Below are 23,331 nucleotides of genomic sequence, written 5' to 3'. Positions count from 1 at the left end.
GTTTGGCAGGATGATGACGACAGCGACAGCAACCACCAGTACACCCGGTTACAGCATACCCGCAACACAGGAGACATACGTAGATAGGAACCGATGAGTAACGTAGAAACGTAGAACGTAGGAATAGGAAGAAGAAGGCTGCAACAAAAAGCATTGGTGCACTAAACATGCCACGCTACCCCTCACACACCACCTTTAAACATGTCACCTTTACATATTTCATCGAGCACGTGGGCCTGCACAAACGAACTTTTACAACAACAAATCAGCTATTTTCCTTCCTTCTCTCCATATCTGCAAAAACCATATACAGATTAGTATTTTAGCGTCACAAAGAGCAAATTATGCGCTAACCTGGAAAGAACAACAGAGAGTATTTCATTCCACAAACACAGACTCGTCAATAGCGTTAAATAATGATTTATTACCTCAACAGCCTATGTATGTAGGTAGCTCTCTTTTAAGCGAATCCGCTTCCGTTTGAATGGCTTTCGTTCGTCAACAAAAATACCGCCATCCCCTCTTGCGCTGAGTTACTTTATGCGTTGGAATTTCTACCCCCGCTCAGCGAAGAAACCTGACGACTCGTCCTCAGCGAACATGTAACAGCGAAAGGTGGTCTACTCTTGAAGTTCCTTAGAGCCCTACTGTGCAAGCAGAACGGCACGTTGATAAAAGGAGAAATATCTAACGTGTTGAAAACCATCAAACTCTTAGGACGAAGACACCGACCCTCTCTCTCTTGCTACTTAATTTCGAGTGTGCCGTTTCATGTCTTTACCAGACAACCTTGAAACCCTCACGTGACTCCACGTGTCATGTATCCAGTTTGCCACAGTCGATTTCGCCAAGCAAGCAAAAATCACGCACGTGGAACTCCTATATCACGAAATTCCCGTGCTCGCTATGCATGATCAGCTAAAACCAGCCGTAGCCCTGACTCACGCACAGGCGCTTTCCGTCGTAATTCGAGAAAGGCACCCCAAAGAGTGACACTTTTCCCGATCCGTGTCACTAAATCGTGACACAAAGAGACTGCCAACGTTCCAAAATTCAGAATCAAAAAACTAGAAAGGTAGGTCGTTGGAACGTTTGTTATTGACAAAACAATACATTCACAGATATTAACTATTAACTATCAAGCTAAGTTTTGTATTAATATTTGTTTGTCTGTTCACTTAAAAGACCGTTGGGTCGAAATATCTGTAAATGTATTGTTTTGTCAATAACAAACGTTCCAACAACCTACCTTTCTCGTTTTTACATTTAGTCAAGTTTTGACTAAATGTTTTAACGTAGAGGGTGGCATCGAGACGAGGGTGTGGTGTATGTGTGTATGCGTGTGTGTGTGTGTAGAGCGATTTAGAGAAAACTACTAGACCGATCTTCATGAAATTTTACATGGGAGTTCATGGGTATGATATCCCCCAGACCTTTTTTTCATTGTTTTGATAAATGTCTTTGATGACGTCATATCCGGCTTTTCTTGAAAGTTGAGGCGGCACTGTCACGTTCTGATTCCCAAATTGGTTGAAATTTTGGTCAAGTTATCTTCGACGACGCCCGGACTTTGGTATTGCATTTCAGCTTAGAGGCTTACAAATTAATTAATGAGTTTGCTCATTAAAATTGTCATTAAATTCGATTTTTCGCAAACAGATTTAAAATTGATTGCATCGTATTCTTCATCACATTCTGAATCTAAAAATATATACATATGTCTAGTTTACTCTTAAAATGTCATCACAATTAACGAAAATAGATTAATTAGTCTTACGATTAAAATTTAAAAAATCGATCCAAAAATGTTTTCATCTGATTCTTTATCGTTTCTTGATTCCAAAAACATATAGATATGATAGGTTGTATTTAAAACAAGCTCAGAAAGTTAACACGAATACAGAAAAGCGCGCTTTCCTGCTTAGCATAATACGCTACCGCGCTATTCTGGCGTGTGCATATCACTGCGTTTTGCACGTGGGAGGTGAGCGATTTTCTTCTCGCGGGGATTGACGAAGCTGTACTGTCTTGGTGAAAAAAATACAGTGCGTTCAGTTTCATTCCGTGAGTCGACAGCTTGACTAAATGTAGTAATTTCGCCTTACGCAACTTGTTTTAAAATCACTTTACCTTTCTCTCCTGAATCAAGTTTACCGTCCACGCTTTGCACAGACATCTGAGAGTGGAAGAGTGCTTGGATTTGGAGTTTGGAGCCTTTGAAATGGTTGATGATGAAGATGGTCAAGTATTAAGATCGTTTCGAGCCACCACGGACAGGATAGAATACTTGGGAGATCGAGAAGGGACACGGGCATTTGATGCCGTCATCAATTCCAGTGGTAAGGACCTTGATCGTGCTTCAGCTTTGTAGAGCAAACATCGGAGAGAAAAATAGCCTGCTAAATGGCCATACATCAGAGAGAGAGAGAGAGAGAGAGAGAGAGAGAGAGAGAGAGAGAGAGAGAGAGAGAGAGAGAGAGAGAGAGAGAGAGAGAGAGAGAGAGAGAGAGAAGGCCAAAATGTATGTTTTGGCGTGTGGCTTACTGTCTGGCTGCCCGCCTTTCTGAGTCTGTTGGCGTGAAAACAATACTGAGGGCCCCAAAGGGGGGGTATCATCACGATCACGGGAAGGGAAATTTTAGCTTTCACGATCACAGTTACCTTGATTTTTGTTTTCACGATCACGAACACCAGTGGCAAATCACGGTCACGGTAAAAGTTGCATGTACAGAAAGCACGTGTCAAAGTAAACACAACCACACAGTAATTCGCTCCTCTGGATCTATTGTTTATTCAACACAAAGTGAGAACTGTTGCACTTTTTTTATTATTTTTTTAATTCTCTTTCATACACACATAGAAATACATATCATGATTTGTAATCAGTAACAAGAATGTTGTTTTCATTGTTCTCTCTCTCTCTCTCTCTCTCTCTCTCTCTCTCTCTCTCTCTCTCTCTCTCTCTCTCTCTCTCTCTCTCTCTCTCTCTCTCTCTCTCTCTACACTCATACACATTCAACTCCCACACCCTCACTCACACACATGAATATATACTTGCACAATTTCACATTTCCAGAGCTAAATCTTGTAAACCCATTTTCTCAAAAACTATTGGGTGGATTGAAATTAAAGTACATGTATGTGTGATGGGTTCTTTATTTTCAACTTTGCCATACAATTTGAGGTACACCATCGCCTGGTTTCATGGCCTTGAAAAACAAACAGGAATGCTACAGGCCAAAAATGGTTTTACCTGAAAGAAGCGCGCAGTGCCAGTGGCGAAGCCACAAGCCTGAGCCAACTAGGGGGGTCCGGGGGCATGCCCCCCCGGAAGTTTTTTCTAAAAACGGTTAAAATCTGTGCAATCTGGTGCATTCTGGGCATCATTTTCAGGGCTGTAATAGTGTTGTGATCTTGTTAAAAATCCCATTTTAGCCTCCCCCCACCACCATTCAACACACCTCCAAACTGGTGAAAACAACGCTACTGTGCGCTGGCTTCATTGAGACCGGCGCCCGGTCGCGTTGCGCGATATTCACACGGATCGTCTTTGCGGACATTTTTCAACTTCACCGGAATAAATTTGACTTTACCGGATTTTGAAAACGGCTTTATCGGATTTCAGGCAATTACCGGAAAAGTAGCGTGCCTGACAAAATCCCCAACGAACATGACTTTGATTGTCTTTGACATGAGGATCAAGTGACCCAAACTGGCACGTCTCCCCGCCATTGTTTCTGAATTTAACCCATTGTTGATATTAAAGTTTACAGGCGCTAAAATAAATCCAAGCTTAATGCAAAGAAGCGACAACTAGAATCTATGCCAAGCGTGTCCACGTTGCTGGGATGAAAAACACATTTCTAGTTTCGGTTTTGGCTACACCAGACTCGATCTCGAGCCATTCGAGGTCACACTGAGCGAGTGACAGTCGGACGTGGCAATGTCGACAATGTCAATGATCTCACTCAAACTCAAAGATCTTGAACAAATTTCCAGATCTTTGCCCACATGCAGAACAGTCATAGAGCAACATAGATCAACATACCTTGATATTTCGTCTTCGGAAAGACCGACCCGTAGCCTGATCTTTCCACCAAGGAAGACATTCTCGCCGCCTGCTTTGGTCTGGCTTGAATCCACAAAATATAACAGAAGTTCGATGACAGTACCGCTGCACGCCATTTTTGATCTTCGAATTCAAATTTGACTGAATGCACTCAAAACTTTTGCACGAAGCCCTTCCATTGGATGAAAATTGGCAGACTTTTGCAATTTGCCTTCTGATTGGATCTCAAGTTTTTGTGTGTGTGATTGGTTCTCTTAAAGGGAAGCAATCGCTGTCAAAATTATATTTCTGAATGTGTTGTTGCTTCCCTTCAATCGGGATTGGCTCCTTGACGAATAGAGGATCATAGAGTGATACAGCTGTGAAAAATGTACGTTGAAAATAAAATGCTTTGCAATAATGCCCATCACGATCACGAAAACAAATGACGATCACGATCACGAGACTTGATTTTTTTGTCATCACGGATCACGGGCAAAGTCCCATCACGATCACAGAAATGGAAATTTAGGCAATCACGGTCACAGAAAGGTCAAAAAACGCCAATCACGATCACGATTTTAAACCCTTTGGGGCCCTCAATACTGTACACCGTTTTCTTTCAATATCTGATCGTCAGCAAAGCTTTGTGCACAGTGGTTTCTCTTGTATATTTCAGTGACAGTAAAACAGTTTGTACCGCTAGTAATCAGTGTACATCTGAACTACACCATTCTAAGAGTCACCACCTCCAGCGTGCTGAATGAAGGTGAGCTGTTCCATAACTCACCTGCTCGCCTACACACACACACACACACACACACACACACACACACACACACACACACACACACATACACACACACACACATTCCCTCTCGCTCTCTCTCTTTTTCTGCCCACTATATGTTTGCTTTTAGGTCGTCGATGACCAATCCCTTGGCCTCGTTGCAATGAAAAGGGGGGGGGGGGGGGGTAGCTTAATTCTTGCAACGCTGAAGGTATTTGTATAAGAACAGAATGATTCATAGCCTTTTTATTCCTCTTTCTGCAGATTTTTTTCCTACGTTTTGTTCTGTGAAACGTAAACAATTTAATTCTGCATTATGAGTCCACAAAGATGAATAATTATGCAATTCCTTCTTCTCTGCAGTAATACCAGACACTTCAAGTAAGTTATCTCTCTCCCTATTCTCATGGCTGTCTCACCCTCGTCTGTCTCCCTCTTCTCTCTTTCATCCCTTCTTCTCTGTCTCTCCCTCCTTTTATGTCTCTCCCCCTCTCTGTCTCCCCCTTTCTCTGTCTCCCCTATCTCTGTGTCTCCCCCATCTTTCTGCCCTCCCCCCACCCCCTTCTTTGTCTCTCCCCCCTCTCTGTCTCCCCCATCTCCCCCACTCCCTTCTCGCTGCCCCCCTTTCTGTTTCCTCCTTCTCTCTGCTCACCCTCTTCTCTGTCTCCCCTCTTTTCTGTCTCCCCTCCTCTCTGTCCCCCCCATCTCTCTGCCCCCCCCACTTCTCTGTTTTCCCCTTTTCTCTGCTCAACCCCTCTCTCTGTCTCCCCTCCTCTCTATCTCCCCTTTTCTCTGTCTGTTTCAGTCCGCAATTGCCCTTACACATACACAATATTAAGAAGCTAGGTGAACACTAGAACATATGTTTTGCGTTTTCGTTTCCATTGGCCAATCGTATTGTTTTGTTGGCCATCTTACTTCTGAGATCGCGCAGTCTCCATGGCAGGTGTTATCATCTGTGAAAATGTAATCCTGAAATCTGTTTTATGCGCGTAAAAGAACCATCTCTTCGCAGCATGCACGTCGCAAGATGGGATCACCGTACAATCGCACGAACTTTCTGGTAGCGTCACGTTCGGTCTCAACACGTCTCTACTTGAACGCACAACAAATGGCAACTTAACTTTCACACCGATGCAACACTGCACAAGGACGGCAATCGATTTCATGACAGATCCGCACGAGTTCCTGACGGCTCAAGTCAGGTAGAGTCTTCTTCTGCGTGCGTGTGCTTCAACTCCCACGTGTACTCGTTTAAACATTAATTATTGCCGCCATTTGCTTTTCCTAATTTCTCAAAATATCTATTCCCTCTATTGCAGATAATCAAAACAAATAATGCGTACACGTGTAAAAAAAAAAAAAAAAAAAAAAAAAACTTTTTTTAAAGGACACTGACCAACTGTTGCTCTTCATTGCCAGGTTCCAATTAGTCACATCATGTAATTTATTCATTCATTAGCGACAATCACGTGTTTGATCCAGTTACACACAGCGAGCCTTATATCAAAGGAAACTGCAGAGTCTCAAGACACAACGGTACGAAGTCAAGAGTACTTGTCAAGAAACAAAGACGCACGAAGCATGTTAAAATGGCGACTGTCGTGAACAATAATTTTGTTCACCATCGCCTTTGAAGAGGTCGGACACTGATTGATGAAAAATAAAGGGGAGTGAGCTGACTATGCTCTCAGAGCGTAGTGTGGGGAACCCAAATGGGCAAACGACCTCACACGTAACCAAGCCAAATTCTGGAACGCTGAAAAAGAAGATGAAAAATAATAATTTCGCGAATATTTTGCGTGTAATATTTTCAGAGTGTGATCAAACAAGTATGACAAAAATGAAATAAATAAATCGGACAGATGTTATGCTACCATGATGACATGCCAAGATTCAGATAAACGATCACACTTGATTCAGCACTTTCTGAAATTATTGCACACAAAATATTAGCAAAATGCCAGCGATGTCGATTTTCGGGGTCAATCGCTTTTTTTTTAAAGTGTGTATATGTAACAGTAAATTCTCAAAACCAGGAAATTTACAAAATCCCTGAAAGTTTGAGTAAATTTGTAAATGTCCTGGTTCACTCAGGGATTTTGTAAGTTTCCTACAAATTCTAGGAAATTTGTAAATTTCCTGGTTTGAAGGGCCATGCAAATTTCAGGAAATTTACACATTTCCTAGAATTTGTGGGAAATTTGAAAAATCCCTGAGTGAAACAGGAAATTAACAAATTTACTGAAATGTTCAGGGATTTTGTAAATTTCCTGGTTTTGAGAATTTACTGTACATATATACCGCCTTTTCCCCACACATACCAGCTGGCATGCTCAAAAGAGAGCGGATTCTAGCAAATCAGTTCAAGCGGTGGCCTTTCTTTTGCCTCTTTATTAAAAACATATCAATTAGATATGATATTTAGATTATGCTAGTTCATAAACAACTGTGTCGAACATTTTGCACAAGCCTTACATCTTGCTGTATGATAACGAACTGCATTTTTAAATCCTTTCTTTGTGTAATCAGGACGGACATGGAGGATTCGCCATCTTGTCTGAATGCCTACATTCAGATTGGAGGAATTCGCATGTGTGGCAGAAGGTCCCGATTTGTCTCGGAACCTTACGATCGGCGTTTGATGGGTGGGTGTATAGAGAATACTGCATGGCTTGCTTTGTCATTCCAGGATTACGCGAGGTTTTTTTTTATTGACATTTTGCGAGGAAAAACAAGTAAGTTGTTCAATAACTGACCCCCCAAAACGTGTAAAGCTGGTATGACGCAGCAAGCCCGAAAGTATTCTGTTTGTCCTTCATTCTGTACTTTCGAGCCTCCTGCCTCAAACTTGTTGACAGCCTCGCTCCGGCGGGTTTAATCGTCTCAATTTCAAACCTCAAACCATAATTTCCCCCGCCAGGCGGTCCATGTGTCTGGTTTATAGCTGTTACTCCTTGGCCTCATTAACATGATATACACACATGTGAAAATATGGTTTGGGTATCAAAATGGACGGTCTCTCTCAACGTATGCAGGATGAATATAATATGCGTTTACATATTATGGACGTCTGCTTGACTGGACGTTGGTCGGTATTGGTTTAAACGATTCAAAACTCATCACATGAAACAATTGAAAATATACAACTAGGACAAGGATCAAGTGGGATTCATTAAGGGTAGAAAAGCTAGTAATATTATCCGATTAATAGATGACGTAATTGAACATATGAATAATGAAAATAAACCCGGTATTTTATTAGCCCTAGATTATACACGTGCATTTGACTCTATCTCTAAAGAATTCATGCTATGGGCTCTCAGAAAATTCGGATTTGGCGAGAAATGTACGCATTGGGTTAAAGTTCTCACAAATGAGACCGAAAGTAGTATTAACTACCTTGGCTGGATTTCCGAACCATTTCCGATTGAGACAGGAATTCGCCAAGGCTACCCGTTTTCGCCAATGGCCTTCATTCTCGGACTGGAAATTCTTGCAATAAAGATTAGAAACGATCCAATCATACACGGACTTCGATTACCTCGCTCCCAGATAGAGACTAACAACTCAATTGATATGATTAAATTAGTAATGTACGCTGACGACATTAGCATGCTATTACAAGGAAAACAAGATCTGGAAAATGCAATGAAGCTTGTCACTGATTTCCCGAAAATATCACAACTAAAAATTAATAAAAACAATGTGGCTAGGATCCCAAAAGGACAGCAGAGAACATCACTGTGACTTAAAATGGAAAAAACAACTAAAGATTTTAGGTATACTCTTTAAAAATGATGTCACTGCATCAGACATAAATGAGAATTGGTCGGAAAGAATCGAAAAAATAGAAAGAATAATCAGCTTATGGTCTAAAAGAAACCTTAGTATCACAGGCAAATTATGTGTTGTAAAAAGTTTCTTGATTTCACAATTTGTATACCCAATGCAAGCTTTAAGTGCTCCAGCCACTATCCTACAGAAAGTAAATACAATCTTATTTCGATTTTTATGGAAAAAGAAGTACACAAATACGCGAGCCTTTGAAAAGGTAAAAAGATGTGTAATGTGCAACGTAGGGGAGAATGGAGGTTGTAATATGATAAACATAATAGATATGCAAGCCTCCTTTATGATGACATGGATAACTCAGTTAAAAATAGACACATCTGCCAAATGGAAATTAATACCAACCTACATCTTTAATGAAGTTGGAACAAACCTTTGCTGCCTCAATGCTACTGCTAATCCAAAAACATTTTTAGGACTCGAAAAAGTCAAATCTAAATTCTGGAAATCATGTCTAATTAAGTGGCTTGAATTCAGAAATATATACCTGTCCAATACTGAATTCAAAGATACCTGTCTCTGGAATAGCAAAGATATAATGTACAGAAATAGACCTCTGTTCTTCAAGAGATGGACAAATGCATACATAAATTACGTCCAAGATATATGGACAGACGAGGGATTATTACCACTCGCACGTATTGCAGAAGAAATCGGGGACTACCCTGCTCTGCTGTTTGATTATAATGCTATGCGAACCGCGCTCATTGCGCAATCATTGCGAGCTGACAATCAATCAATCAATCAATGAGGCTTATATTGCGCATATTCCGTGGGTACAGTTCTAGGCGCTCTGCAGTGATGCCGTGTGAGATGAAATTTTATACGGCCAGTAGATTGCAGCCATATCGGCGCATATTTACCTTTCACGGCCTTATTCCAAGTCACACGGGTATGGTAGACAATTATTAACTGTGCCTAAGCAATTTTGCCAGGAAAGACCCTTTTGTCAATCGTGGGATCTTTAACGTGCACACCCAATGTAGTATACACGGGGGGTGGTTCGGACACCGAAGAGAGTCTGCACACAAAGTTGACTCTGTGAAATAAATTTCCGCCGAACCTGGGATCGAACTCGCGCTGACAGCGGCCAACTGAATACAAATCCAGCGCGCTACCAACTGAGCTATATCCCCGCCAATAACCAAACTCAAGAAGCAACTGTCTCTCTAGAACCTCAATCTCTTAAAAACTGGACTCCCAAAAAATTTAGATCACTACTTACCAAACAAAAAGCAAGTACTCCTTGCTCAATACATTTTTGGATGAATAAATATAACTATAAAATAGAAAGAAATCATTGGATGATAGCAAACAACTGCACCAAGGAAGAGCGACTAAGGCTACTTCACTGGAAGATATTGCATAATATCTACCCCACTAATATCTTACTACACAAAATGAAAAAACGTGAAAACAATTGCTGTAGTCTGTGTGGAGATATTGATTTTATTGAACATTTTTTCTTTAAATGCCCAAGAATATAAATTTTTTGGAAGAACGTAGAAAAGCAAATTTATATAAAAACAGGTTCACAGATAAAATTAAAAGAAACTGACGTATCATTTGGTTTTCAACCGAACAAGCAACAGGACCAAACTATAAGAAATATTAACTTTATTCTGCTTGTTGCAAAAATGTCAATAAGTATATACAAATACGGAGAAGGCTTTGACCCAAATTGTATATTTGAAAGAGAGCTCTCCATTCGGCTTTTTGACTGAGAAACCCAGTACTATCATGCTATTGTAAATGACTTGTTGCAAATGTCAATGTATTAACTAAGGTGAACCAATGATGAAAACAATTATGACGAACAGCAAAATATATCATTATTATTAATTCATTTAAACACAACCATGGTAATAGAGAGAGAGAGAGTGAGGGAGGGCGAGTGAGGGAGGGAGAGAGAGAGGGAGAGAGAGAGAGAGAGATTGAGAGAGGAAGAGAGAGAGAGAGAAGGGGAGAGGGAGGGAGGGAGAGAGAGAGAGAGAGAGAGAGAGGAAGAGAGAGAGAGAGAGAGAGAGCGGAGGGAGGGGTGGGGGAGAGAGAGCGAAAAAGAGAGATTTTCGAAGATTGTCCATGTTAAACGAAAGAATGATATTATTGCTATTTATAACCCTATCTGTTTATGTTTAAACTGTTCAGCATCGCTCACAGTATCAGAGAGAGAGAGAGAGAGTGGTAGGGTTTATGTTTAAACTGTTCAGCATCGCTCATAGTATCAGAGAGAGAGAGAGAGAGAGAGAGAGTGGCAGGGAGGGTGAGAGAGAGAGAGAGAAGGGGAGAGGGGGAGAGAGAGAGAGAGGACGATTAAAGATAGAGAGAGGGAGAGAGGGAGAGAGGTGAGGGGAGGGAGAGAGAGGATGGGGAGAGAGAGGATAGAGAAAGAGAGAAAGTGTGCAAATGCCTGTTCACGGAGAGAATTATAGCTAAATTATAATTGATTGAAAATATTGTACATTTTCGAAGATTGTCCATGTTAAACGAAAGAATGATATTATTATTATTTATAACCCAATCTGTTTATGGTTAAACTGTTCAGCTTCGCTCACAGTATCATACTCATAGCGAGTCATATTGTAACTGAGGTAAGAAGTTAGCGCATGCTTGCAACTTTCATCAAGGGTACAGAGTTTAAGGAAAAGGGAAATATTTGTAGCGTAAGACACTCGAATCTGCGATTCTTATCTGACAGTTAAAAAAACAAAACAAAAACAAAAAAAACAAAAAAAACCAACTAGGACAAGCACTCAAGCAAATGCTAATTTTACGTGACCAAAACAATACTAAATTACACACATTTTCATAATGGTCGACATAAAATTAAAAAAACCCAACCCAGTACAGCAAATTGTAGGAATGGGAATGGGGAACTAAATAAAACCAGAAGAATCTACAGAGTAGAAACAAGTCGCGTAAGGCGAAAATACAACATTAAGTCAAGTAGCTGTCGAACTCACAGAATGAAACTGAACGCAATGCAATTTTTCAGCAAGACCGTATACTCGTAACATCGTCAGTGCACCGCTCATGGCAAAGGCAGTGAAATTGACAAGAAGAGCGGGGTAGTAGTTGCGCTGAGAAGGATAGCACGCTTTTCTGTACCTCTCTTCGTTTTAACTTTCTGAGCGTGTTTTTAATCCAAAAATATCATATCTATATGTTTTTGGAATCAGGAACCGACAAGGAATAAGATGAAAGTGTTTTTAAATTGATTTGGAAAATTTAATTTTGATAATAATTTTTATATTTGTAATTTTTAGAGCTTGTTTATAATCCAAATATAACATATTTATATGTTTTTGGAATCAGAAAATGATGGAAAATAAGATGAACGTAAATTTGGATCGTTTTATATTTTTTTAATTTTTTTTACATTTTTCAGATTTTTAATGACCAAAGTCATTAATTAATTTTTAAGCCATCAAGCTGAAATGCAATACTGAAGTCCGGGATTCGTCGAAGACTACTTGACCAAAATTTCAACCAATTTGGTTGAAAAATGAGAGCGTGACAATGCCGCCTCAACTTTCACGAAAAGCCGGATATGACGGCACCAAAGACATTTATCAAAAACATGAAGAAAACGTCTGAGGATATCATACCCAGAAACTCTCATGTCAAATTTCATAAAGATCGGTCCAGTAGTTTAGTCTGAATCCCTCTTAGTTATCTACACACACACACACACACACACACACAGACACACACACACACACACACACACACACACACACATACACACACACACACACACACACACGCACATACACCACGACCCTCGTCTCGATTACCCCCTCTACGTTAAAACATTTAGTCAAAACTTGACTAAATGTAAAAAAGAAGAGGGGGTGGGTGGGGCAGGAGGGGGGGGGGGGGGGGCGTACAGGCAACCACAAGGAGAGACTAGGTCGGTATTATGGCTCAACTGTGGGAACAAGGAAGAGAGGAATATTTGAAATTTAACCTGCTGTGCTGGACTGGTCTTGCCCTTGTTCATTAGCATAGCAAATAGGGTTCATCTTATTTATTTAGTTGCTAAACTATCGTCAGTTTTAGACGTTCTAACGATATGCACATACACGTGAAAGGAACGAACGAACGAACGAACGAACGAACGAAGAAGCGCAGAACAGTCCTGATGTACTTATATTAGCTACACATGCGTAATCAGAGTGTGAAGTTCTGTTTATGAAGTAATGGTAAAGGAGCTCTTGTGGGACTATCACAAGTCTGTTACGATGTGAGATTTTCGTGATGTGACATCAAGTACAACGAAAAGCGCTTTTTGAGTTTATTTAGATTCATCGCGACTCTAACAATCGTCCTTGTCCGATTGAAACCTCGTAAATCGATTTTGAGCGTTTCGAGAAAAACACAAAAAACGTCTTTAAAAAATAACTTGTCATCAAAATAAGCCAATTATTTCTGCACATGATCTACGAACACAAACAAATTACTGTGTGTAATTAAATAGTGTTGGTCACAATTAAAACGCACGATATTCAACAAAATTGCAAGATACGAGTTTTTCTTTTTTAAAACCCGACCAAACTTGAAGACTTACAAGGTTTTATAACATAGCCAAAGAACAAAAAAGACAAAAACAATTTGTAATACGCAGTAAACACACAATCGTTCTTTTGTCACAATTTTCATTTGTTTTTTGATTGTACAAACCGATGTATAATCATTCTTGTGTAAAATGTCCTTGCAGTCTCCTTGCAACTTTGTCAATTAACACACAAACAAAACCAAGTGTAAACTGAAGCTTATCAGTACATAACATTCTTTGCTTGCAGGAAAGCGTAAACATCCATACAGGAGCCTTTTTGTATGCACAGAAAACAGAGTATTCCTTGAAAACAATGAGATATCTTAGTTTGAGTGCAATTGTCATTTAAATGTCCTTGAACAGCTAGTAGTTATGCAGGATGACCACTCATGAGAATGCAGAGCTTAACGACCATTGGGTAGACCATGTGTATTGGTATGAATCTACTGGAAAAACCTCCTTGACATGCTGAAGATGCTGCCACTTTATGTCTTTGATGGTCAGCCGTACTCAGTAGAGCTGGGGGATGATATCGGGCTCACCATGTGCTCTCCTTCTTCTTTGTGAAAAAGGCCACCACTCCTCAGAATAGATGAGCTTGTAGCGACAAGTACCGTCAGGCAGGTACTTTGGACTGCGAATATCCACCAATTATGGATCCCCAGAAGTGTCTGAGATCAAGAAAGTCCTTGAAGAATGTGTGGGCTACCTGGACAACTTTCTAAGGTTGCCTTTTTCTTGCAGAGGTGATGACTTCCACGTATTCGGCAGGCCAGACTATTTGCCTTCTCCCTAGTTTGTTTTTGATAGCTGGGTGTACAGAGTCTACTTTCATCCAGGTATGACCTTTCTCAGGAAACTTTTGGAAAACGACTTTTCCTTGACTGACTGCAAAGTAAAGATGGGCGTTTCCCAAGACTATTAAACTGCGGTTCTGGTACCCACAGCCGTCATTGTAGATAATGATTGCCTTGGTTGTTTCGCCACATGTTGCTTTTGACTTATCTTTTTTGACTTATCTTTTTTGACTCATCCTAAAAGTAGCAAGTAACCTCTGTGTCACTCAAGTTGTACAATGTGAAGACAGTAGTGGCAGCACAGCTTGGCCTTGAAGTATTTGTCATTTGCTTATATACATAGGGCCAACAAGTCGACCTGCAGATACATGGTGAACACTTGGACATCACCATTCTCTTTAGCAACCCTCTTGTCAATGTTCTGTTATTTGCAAGCTTCGTCTTTGCGTTGAATGTGCATCTGGTACACATGCTATGGGATGTTTCCGTACTTGGATTCACACCAAACGTTGCATTCATAGTTTTTGGGGTTGGTGAATCACAATGTTTGGTTTGCTTCACTACTTCCATTACTCCTGGAAGATAGTGATTTTGTTTCCAAGCGAAATCTGCACCATCAATTGACTCCTGCTCGCTCATGCGGAGCTTGCACCAGACAGAGCAAACATGACTCCTAATGCAAACAAGTCGAGCAGATACAGTTTTTGTCATGCTTTACAGTTGTTGGGTCAATGCAGTCCACACGAAACTGACCATGATAATGGACACAGTACACCCACGAAACACAATCAGAGTCCATACGAACAGTGATGTCATCTATATGATAAGTTCCGTTTCGAAATTCCATGGTATAGAACTTTTATTCAGGCACACACAGCACATCAACCTAAGATCTTCAAGCGAAGAGAATTGGCTTTCAGGTGTGAAGGACCCACTGCCAGACATGACGGACTGCATTCAGACACTATAACACAATTTCAGTACGTGACATATGCATACCTGTACATCTTCAGCTAACAAATAAGATCAGAAGTTCAGGACTGAACGACCGGCACGGTGGCCTAGTGGTAAGGCGTCCGCCCCGTGATCGGGAGGTCGTGGGTTCGAACCCCGGCCGGGTCATACCTAAGACTTTAAAATGGGCAATCTAGTGGCTGCTCCGCCTGGCGTCTGGCATTATGGGGTTAGTGCTAGGACTGGTTGGTCCGGTGTCAGAATAATGTGACTGGGTGAGACACGAAGCCTGTGCTGCGACTTCTGTCTTGTGTGTGGCGCACGTTAAATGTCAAAGCAGCACCGCCCTGATATGGCCCTTCGTGGTCGGCTGGGCGTTAAGCAAACAAACAAACAAACAAAAAATCAGGACTGAACTGTTACATAGTTAAGAGATATTTCAGAATACTTTAACTGCTTAATCTCTCTTTGTAGTTATGCTTTTGTACTTAGCAAAGGAAAATACTAACAAAAAAATCATTTGAACAATAACTGATGTCGTAGAGTGTCATTTTACTACACAATACGTAATGTGGGCACTTCTAGCTTCATTAATGACTCTAATATTTAATTTTACCTAAACTCTGAGCGTACGGACATGTTACCGTTACCTCGTATCTAACGGAAACAGTTCATTTACCGCCGTGTTTAGATATTAGAAAACTTGTAAGTCGACATACGAGGTTTGCATCAGCCAAAACTGAAAAACACGCGAACAAAAAAAAGCTCGTAACTCAAGTTACGTGTAATTTTGGTTCGCGGTTTTGCCAAAATGATATACGAGGTATTTTTATACCCGTTTTTAACTGACTTCCAGCGATCTTAGGCTTTCACCACAATAACCAAAAAATAGAGAAAACATCGTAGATTATATTGATGTAAAAAAGTAGATTTCGCAAAAAATCGAGTTACGAGGTTTTAATCGGACAAGGACGCAATGCTGGATGAAATAAAGTTCCACACGACGATATGAGCGAGTGTTGTACCAGTGAATATACGAATTAGTCACTGTGAATTGTGAATCCCTGCGATTAGCTTCAGCATCATGACCAGCCTGCACAATGCAACATTTCACCCTTTTCAAGTTTGTTTGTTTTCTCTACTCGATTCTTACGATGTATTTCTGTCCTTTTTCATCTTTCAGAAATAGCGGGTGGTGTTTTCAAAAATATAGCGCTCTTGAGACCCAATGTGACCCAATCGAGCTTGTACGAGAACAACAGCTTCTTTGGTCCTCAGCGTGCCGTGGACGGATTTTCCTTCAGCGACATGGACAGGTTGTCGTGTTCCGTCTCCTCCCTGACCGCTGATACAAATCCGTGGTGGAAACTCGATCTGCTCCAAGACTTTTACATCTCGGCTATCAGAATAACCTTCATGCGACAAAGTAAGGTTCTGCAAAAAGTTGATTTTTAATCTTCCAGGCAAACCGTTTCAAGTTTCAATCGTGCCTTTTATATTTAAATTGGGCAAAATATAGATATTCTGGTTCTGTGTTTACAACAACAACACCGTTCGTTGCAGAGTTCAAATGTTCAAGAAAACACATCTTAGCTGCGATACGCACCCTCAGTCATGAACTCGTAATATTTTCGTCTTTCGGCATTAAGAAGTTGCCCCATTTCTTGTTTCACTGATCTGTTATTTCTCAGTGCCACCGGCTATGAACGTGATATCAAATCTGTCATTTGAGAGTATTCCAATATACCGCCTAGATTGTGTAATATATATCTATATATAGCTATTCTGATGGACACGTGGAAGAATTCGGGGGCTGTGATTAGATGGTCTCTTCCGATCATCAAAGCATAATGCTACGGAAGTCGGCCATTTTTGCCAATATCCAAAAGCATATTGACAATAACAAAGACGCATGGTTCCGGTTTACCCATCTGTACCACACGATGTTTCAATCGACAACAGCACACACTGACAACTTGAAATTCTTCTCGGGAATGTTTTTCAGCTTTACAAATGTCGATAGCATACCCTTTTCTGCCCACTTCCTGATGAAACAGGACTAAACCAATTATTTTCTGTCCCTAAACACCACAAAATGCCCAAAGTCGAAAGATGTAGTACAAACAGGGGAGTAAAACGGAACAGCCGTTTTTGTGAGCTAAGTTGCCGACTGACACAAACTTTCGCATTCGGCTTTTCTTATCTCGTAACTCCACACTAAATACCCCAATTCCCCTCTGAAGTATTGATGTTCAACCCATGGCACTAACATTCATGTAGTCGTTTATAACTGAGGTTGAAAAATTCGCTTCATGACGAGACAAGTATAAATGCCATTCACCAAACTGAAAACTTCGCTGCCGTCTGTTCGCGTTGTACGGATTAGCTGTTCTCTTCTCCTCCCTTTGTTGCATCCTAGTTCTTCAGTTGTTTCTAGTTTTCCGTTGATGTTGTGTTCTGGTCTTCTTCATAAGTAGTCTTGTTCAAAATTAAATAACTCAAACTTCTTTTTGTTGTATACGAATGAACTATTAAAAAGCTGTTTAACAGCTGTGTTGTCAAATCGAGTTTTTTTTCCAAAGTCAGTGTGGCGCCTGCGCAAAACTAATGCGCATAAGAAACGGCGTCTGCTATCAAAACCTGAGATCAACGCATCGACGCAAAAACTGTCATTTTGTAAGTTTGGAACAACAAATCAAGGTCATAACAGCTATATAATCGCTACTGTATTTTCAGCGTAGCAATAGGGTCCGATATTTAGACTCGAACAAGTATAATGCGACTCGTCTTCGACTCGTCGGCATTATACTTGTCTCGTGTAAATATCGGACCCTATTGCTACGCTGAAAACACAATAGCTGTTAATATAGTGTTTGCATAAAATCATGAGTGGACTGGTCGTGGTAGCTCCGAGGGAACGTACCCTGACACCGGTCCCAAGATCCACCAGGGGGCACACTACCACTGAGACTGCAGGGCTGGGATGCACGAGAAAGTGACCAACCGGGTGGAAACCAGCCGCGGTGTTGGATTGGTTGAAATTGAGAATGTTTTGTGATTTGAACGAATCAGGCCCCGCGATTTGTTCTCATCCGTTTATGTGGCACCCACTTTCGCTTCGTGCACCTCGGCACAGGCCACATCCTTACGCGCACCCATTCTGATCATCATCGGTCCATGCCGTATCGTCAGCATATCTCTCTGACCGGGTGCATAATTACTGCACGGAATCTATCAAAATAAGAACACAGAGTTATCTCCCATGTTTTTCGCTAATTTTTCTGAGAATAGACGACCTGAGACAAAAGTGATTGCAGATTGGCCGACTTCGACAGTGATCTCCGTTCTGTTCTTCACAGTTATGGTAAAGACATCGTTCTAAGGTTAAAGGCACAGTAAGCCTCCCGTAAACAATCACAGATACTGTCAGGCTTTTACACACAGTACAAACACCCTTTCATTTAAACACTCACCGCTAGAGAACATCATAGGTGCCCTCCGTAAAGAGCGAGCAATTTTCAAAGAATTTATTTTTGCGTGGTTTATCTTACCCCTGAGCCATCGTGAACCCGTGTGATCCACTTTCCCTTTTTCACAATGTAGTCGTCAGTTAGTAATTTGAATGCGACTCGATGTGAGCTTATCTGCAATAGCACGTTATTATGTACCTCTGACTATGCACGAAACAAACGGCTGTGGTTCACAAGAACTCTAGCGATGGCTTTTGACTGTTCAGAGGAACTGGCGATAGGCATAAACCGTCGTCTGGTACGAGAACCACGACCTTGTGTGATCCTGCTTCCGGGCTTTTCTTTTTTCAAACTTTCAAAACTTCGAATTGTACTGATCTTGTCTTGATAAAAAAAAAGAATTCTTTTATAATTTAAGAATGTTTGTGTAACAAGCTGTCAATTTATTATTTAGATTTTAAAAGTTAGGTCTAGCACCAAAACCCACCACGGTCCGATTGTCTCTGAGACAATTCGCAAAATTAATTCTTTAAGAATTGCTCGCTCTTTACGTAGGGCACCTAGGATGTTCCCGTTTGGTGAGCGTTCAAATGGAAGGGTGTTTGTACTGTGTGTAAAAGCCTGACAGTATATGTGATGGTTTACGGGAGGCTTACTGTGCCTTTAAAACAAGTCGAAATGTTGAGACTGCTGTGGGAAGAAGACCGTGATATTGTTGCATCACTCCCAACTGGTTACGGAAAAAGTGTCGTCTGCTTCGTAGCCAAAGTTGACTATCACGTGACACTTTTGCCATATTTAGAGTTGTTTGCACAGTAAATACACCCGCGAAAGATAGCTCTCTGTCTCTGTCTCTCTCTCTCTCTGACAAAAGCAGACAGCCGGGCAATTCTTAAAGAAATGGACGAAGTTTGAACACGAAGTTGAACGTAAAGCTGCTATACTGTCGGTTTGTATGGCTCCTGTGATTGACTGAATGGTTAATCACGCTTTAGCATTCTTGACAAACACAATTTTTTTTTATTGTTTTTTTTTTTACAGATAGTAGCCAATCGTTTGAAGTCAGAATTTATAAAGATCGGGAACCTGTGAAGTTTACCTGGCGCGGTAAGTGGTCTCGCAATGCACCTTTTTTCTTGTGTCATCTCTAGTATAATATAGTAAATTCCGACCTTCCGATCTGAAAAACGTGTTTCATTGCGAATTTATCAATCCGGGATTATAGTATTTTGTAGTAAATTACAAATTTCAAACTTGATTTCAGCAGATTCGCCTTTGCATATACTATTTTGGAATTTCTTTTTGTCTTGGTATTTTCTCCTCCAGATGGAACTAGTGTCATCCTTTTCCCCGCAGGCAAACAATGCAGAGTGCAAACACGTTAGCTCATAGCTGTGAGCTAGCTACTACCTTAGTGTATTCAAACCTATTTGTATTATTATTAATACCGATTCAGAAATTACAAATTCACTTATTGTTTGTCAATACAAAAAGGTAAAACAGAATGAAAGTCTGGAGATTTTAGGAATGAAATTCAGTATTTAATTTATTTATTTATTTATTTATATGGGAGATTTATATAGCGCTTGACGTTCTCTAAGCGCTTTACATATTAATTTCTGCCGTGTGAGATGGAATTTTTTACACAATATATCACGCATTCACATCGGCCAGTAAATCTCAAGCCATTAAGCGCAAGTTTTTTTTAGGTTTTTTTTTTAAGAAGTTAGTGCCTGCATAGATTTGAGAAGGAATTCAAATAGAATTTAACATTTTATCATCTATTTGAATCCTCAAAAAAGCGAACGTTGTTTAACTCAACATACTTTATTATTTAAACTATAAACGGAAACGTTGATTATTTTCGCACGTATGTCAAGTATTGCTACTTTAAAACAGTTTTCACACTCGTCATCGAGGAGAATTTGGAACAGCAGTTTAACATCAAACCACCAGTCAAAGGCAGGATGGTCAAAATCTGGAAGGATTCGCCATTTCTTGGCTTGTGCGAGGTCCAGGTACTGGTCAACTTGAAGGGTTAGTAACACTTACTTTAAGGATGGTGATTACTTACTTTTAGGGTGGGAACACTTATTTTAAGGATGAGGAACTATTACTTTAAGGGAGATGATCACTCACTTCAAAGGTGAGGAAAAACTATTTAAGGGTAAGGAAACCTCACTTTAATAGAGGGGAACATTTACTTTAATAGAGGGGAACATTTACTTTAATAGAGGGAAACATTTACTTTAGGGGTGAGGGACACTTACTTTTACTTTAAGGGTGAAGGACACTTACTTTTACTTTAAGGATGAGGGACACTTACTTTTACTTTAAGGATGAGGGACACTTACTTTTACTTTAAGGGTGAGGGACACTTACTTTTACTTTAAGGATGAGGGACACTTACTTTTACTTTAAGGATGAGGGGCACTTACTTTTACTTTAAGGATGAGGGACACTTACTTTTACTTTAAGGATGAGGGACACTTACTTTTACTTTAAGGGTGAGGGACACTTACTTTTACTTTAAGGGTGAGGGACACTTACTTTTACTTTAAAGGTGAGGGGCACTTACCTTTACTTTAAGGATGAGGGACACTTACTTTTACTTTAAAGGTGAGGGACACTTACTTTTACTTTAAGGATGAGGGACACTTACTTTTACTTTAAGGATGAGGGACACTTACTTTTACTTTAAAGGTGAGGGGCACTTACTTTTACTTTAAGGGTGAGGGACACTTACTTTTACTTTAAGGATGAGGGACACTTACTTTTACTTTAAAGGCGAGGGGCACTTACTTTTACTTTAAAGGTGAGGGACACTTACTTTTACTTTAAGGGTGAGGGACACTTACTTTTACTTTAAGGATGAGGGACACTTACTTTTACTTTAAGGATGAGGGACACTTACTTTTACTTTAAGGGTGAGGGACACTTACTTTTACTTTAAAGGTGAGGGGCACTTACTTTTATTTTAAAGATGAGGGACACTTGCTTTTACTTTAAAGGTGAGGGGCACTTACTTTTACTTTAAGGATGAGGGACATTTACTTTTATTTTAAGGGTGAGGAACACTTACTTTTACTTTAAAGGTGAGGGACACTTTCTTTAAGAGTGAGGATCATGTACTTAAAGAAGAGGAACACTTACTTTAAGAGTGAGGATCACGTACTTAAAGAAGAGGAACACTTACTTTAAGGGTGATGGACACTTACTTTTACTTTAAAGGTGAGGGGTACTTACTTTTACTTTAAGGATGAGGGGCACTTACTTTTACTTTAAGAGTGAGGGACACTTACTTTTACTTTAAGGGTGAGGGACACTTACTTTTACTTTAAAGGTGAAGGGGCACTTACTTTTATTTTAAAGATGAGGGGCACTTACTTTTACTTTAAGGGTGAGGCACACTCACTTTTACTTTAAAGGTGAGGGACACTTACTTTAAGAGTGAGGATCATGTACTTAAAGAAGAGGAACACTTACTTTAAGAGTGAGGATCACGTACTTAAAGAAGAGGAACACTTACTTTAAGTGTGAGGAAAAGGTACAGCAGGTGCTAGTCAATTAAAGGGTGAGTAGCAGTTACTGAATTAAAATTCTTTGTTTTCATGAGCACCAATTAGTGTTAAAGAAGGGGAACTCTTGTAAATGTGATCTTCCCACACGTTTAGAGAACATCAATCGTATGTGCCTCTCGCCAGTTTTAGATGGCGAAAACAACAACTTTGCTTTCTAGCAATCATCTCATTTCTGTGTCTCTCCACTTTAGAGACGCTTTCTGTCAACTGGCCTTTCTTTTTGACTCTACTCTGGGTTGGTTGGTTGGTTGGTTGGTTGACTGGTTGGTTTGGTGGTTGGTTGGTTGGTTGATTGGTTGGTTGGTTGTTTAGTTTGTTTGTTGGTTGGTTGGTAGGTTGTTTGGCTGGTTGGTTTGTTGGTTAGCTGGTTGGTTGATTGGTTGGTTGGTTGGCGGGTTGGTTGTTAAGTTTGTTTGTTGGTTTGTTGGTTGGTTGGCTGGTTGGTTGGCTGGTTGGTTGGCTGGTTGGTTGGTTGGTAGGTTGTTTGGCTGGTTAGTTGGTTGGTTGGTTGGTTGGTTGATTGGTTGGTTCGATGGATTTTTGTTTATCGAGCCTACAACTAAAATATAGCTATCTGAGATTAGTGTAACTTTCCTCTCGTACTTTGCAGGTAATTTCGTCGTCAAAATATGGAATCCTCGTAAGTACCTTATATTTTTTCACTGATGTAATAAGAGAGATCATGGGATATACCTCATTTGTATAATTTATGATTATACTCACAACGACTTTTCATTTTAAATACCATCTATGGCCTCACCCCGCCCAATGCAAGTAGCAGCGGATTCCCACAAGGATAACTATAGAATAACTCCACCTCTTGAAATTAGATGGCCCCCCCCCCCCCCCCCTGTCTCAGCTCTGGGCAGGCATTTACATGGGGTAAAACCTTTCGTACACTTGGTCACATACCCCCAAACACCCTGTCTGCTTGCTGTGGGGACTTGACATTTGTTTGATCTATTCATTTCCAAGAAAGACACCAGTGCCTTTAAAGAACCTTTTTTTTTACCAGTGTGCACAACCACGCCCACTCAGAAAATGGTGTGGTCTGATCCCCGTGGAACATTTAAAAACACACCCAGTTACTCAGTAACACACACATACACAACAGATGAATATTGCTCAGTTCTACAAAGGCCACGTTTGCAATGGTCATGTCTTGGATTTTAAAAACAATAACTTACCTGCTGGTTGATCCAAACCGATGATTGAAAATCAGTGAGAGGAAAATGTCCTGTACTGTGGTGTACAGTGCGATTCAGCGCCAACCTCCCCATT

At 40.4% G+C, this 23,331-nt stretch overlaps 1 protein-coding gene across 1 annotated transcript in view; it reads left to right on the top strand.

Annotated features, from left to right (window-relative positions):
• LOC138972712 (uncharacterized) overlaps nt 1-23,331 on the top strand; it is a 320,338-nt gene that overhangs the window by 6,734 nt on the left and 290,273 nt on the right. Inside the window, exons 3-11 of the mRNA XM_070345367.1 lie at nt 2,150-2,339; nt 4,728-4,817; nt 5,202-5,219; nt 5,854-6,043; nt 7,371-7,486; nt 16,183-16,425; nt 19,511-19,576; nt 20,369-20,506; nt 22,661-22,690. Of these exons, the coding sequence (XP_070201468.1) occupies nt 2,150-2,339; nt 4,728-4,817; nt 5,202-5,219; nt 5,854-6,043; nt 7,371-7,486; nt 16,183-16,425; nt 19,511-19,576; nt 20,369-20,506; nt 22,661-22,690 (1,081 nt within the window). The remainder of the gene's footprint in view (nt 1-2,149; nt 2,340-4,727; nt 4,818-5,201; nt 5,220-5,853; nt 6,044-7,370; nt 7,487-16,182; nt 16,426-19,510; nt 19,577-20,368; nt 20,507-22,660; nt 22,691-23,331) is intronic.

This window comes from Littorina saxatilis, linkage group LG8, assembly GCF_037325665.1.
Source record: "Littorina saxatilis isolate snail1 linkage group LG8, US_GU_Lsax_2.0, whole genome shotgun sequence".
NCBI classification, from domain to species: Eukaryota; Metazoa; Mollusca; class Gastropoda; order Littorinimorpha; family Littorinidae; genus Littorina; species Littorina saxatilis.
Note: the sequence above shows the minus strand (reverse complement) of the source record. Positions and strands in the feature narration are given on the sequence as shown.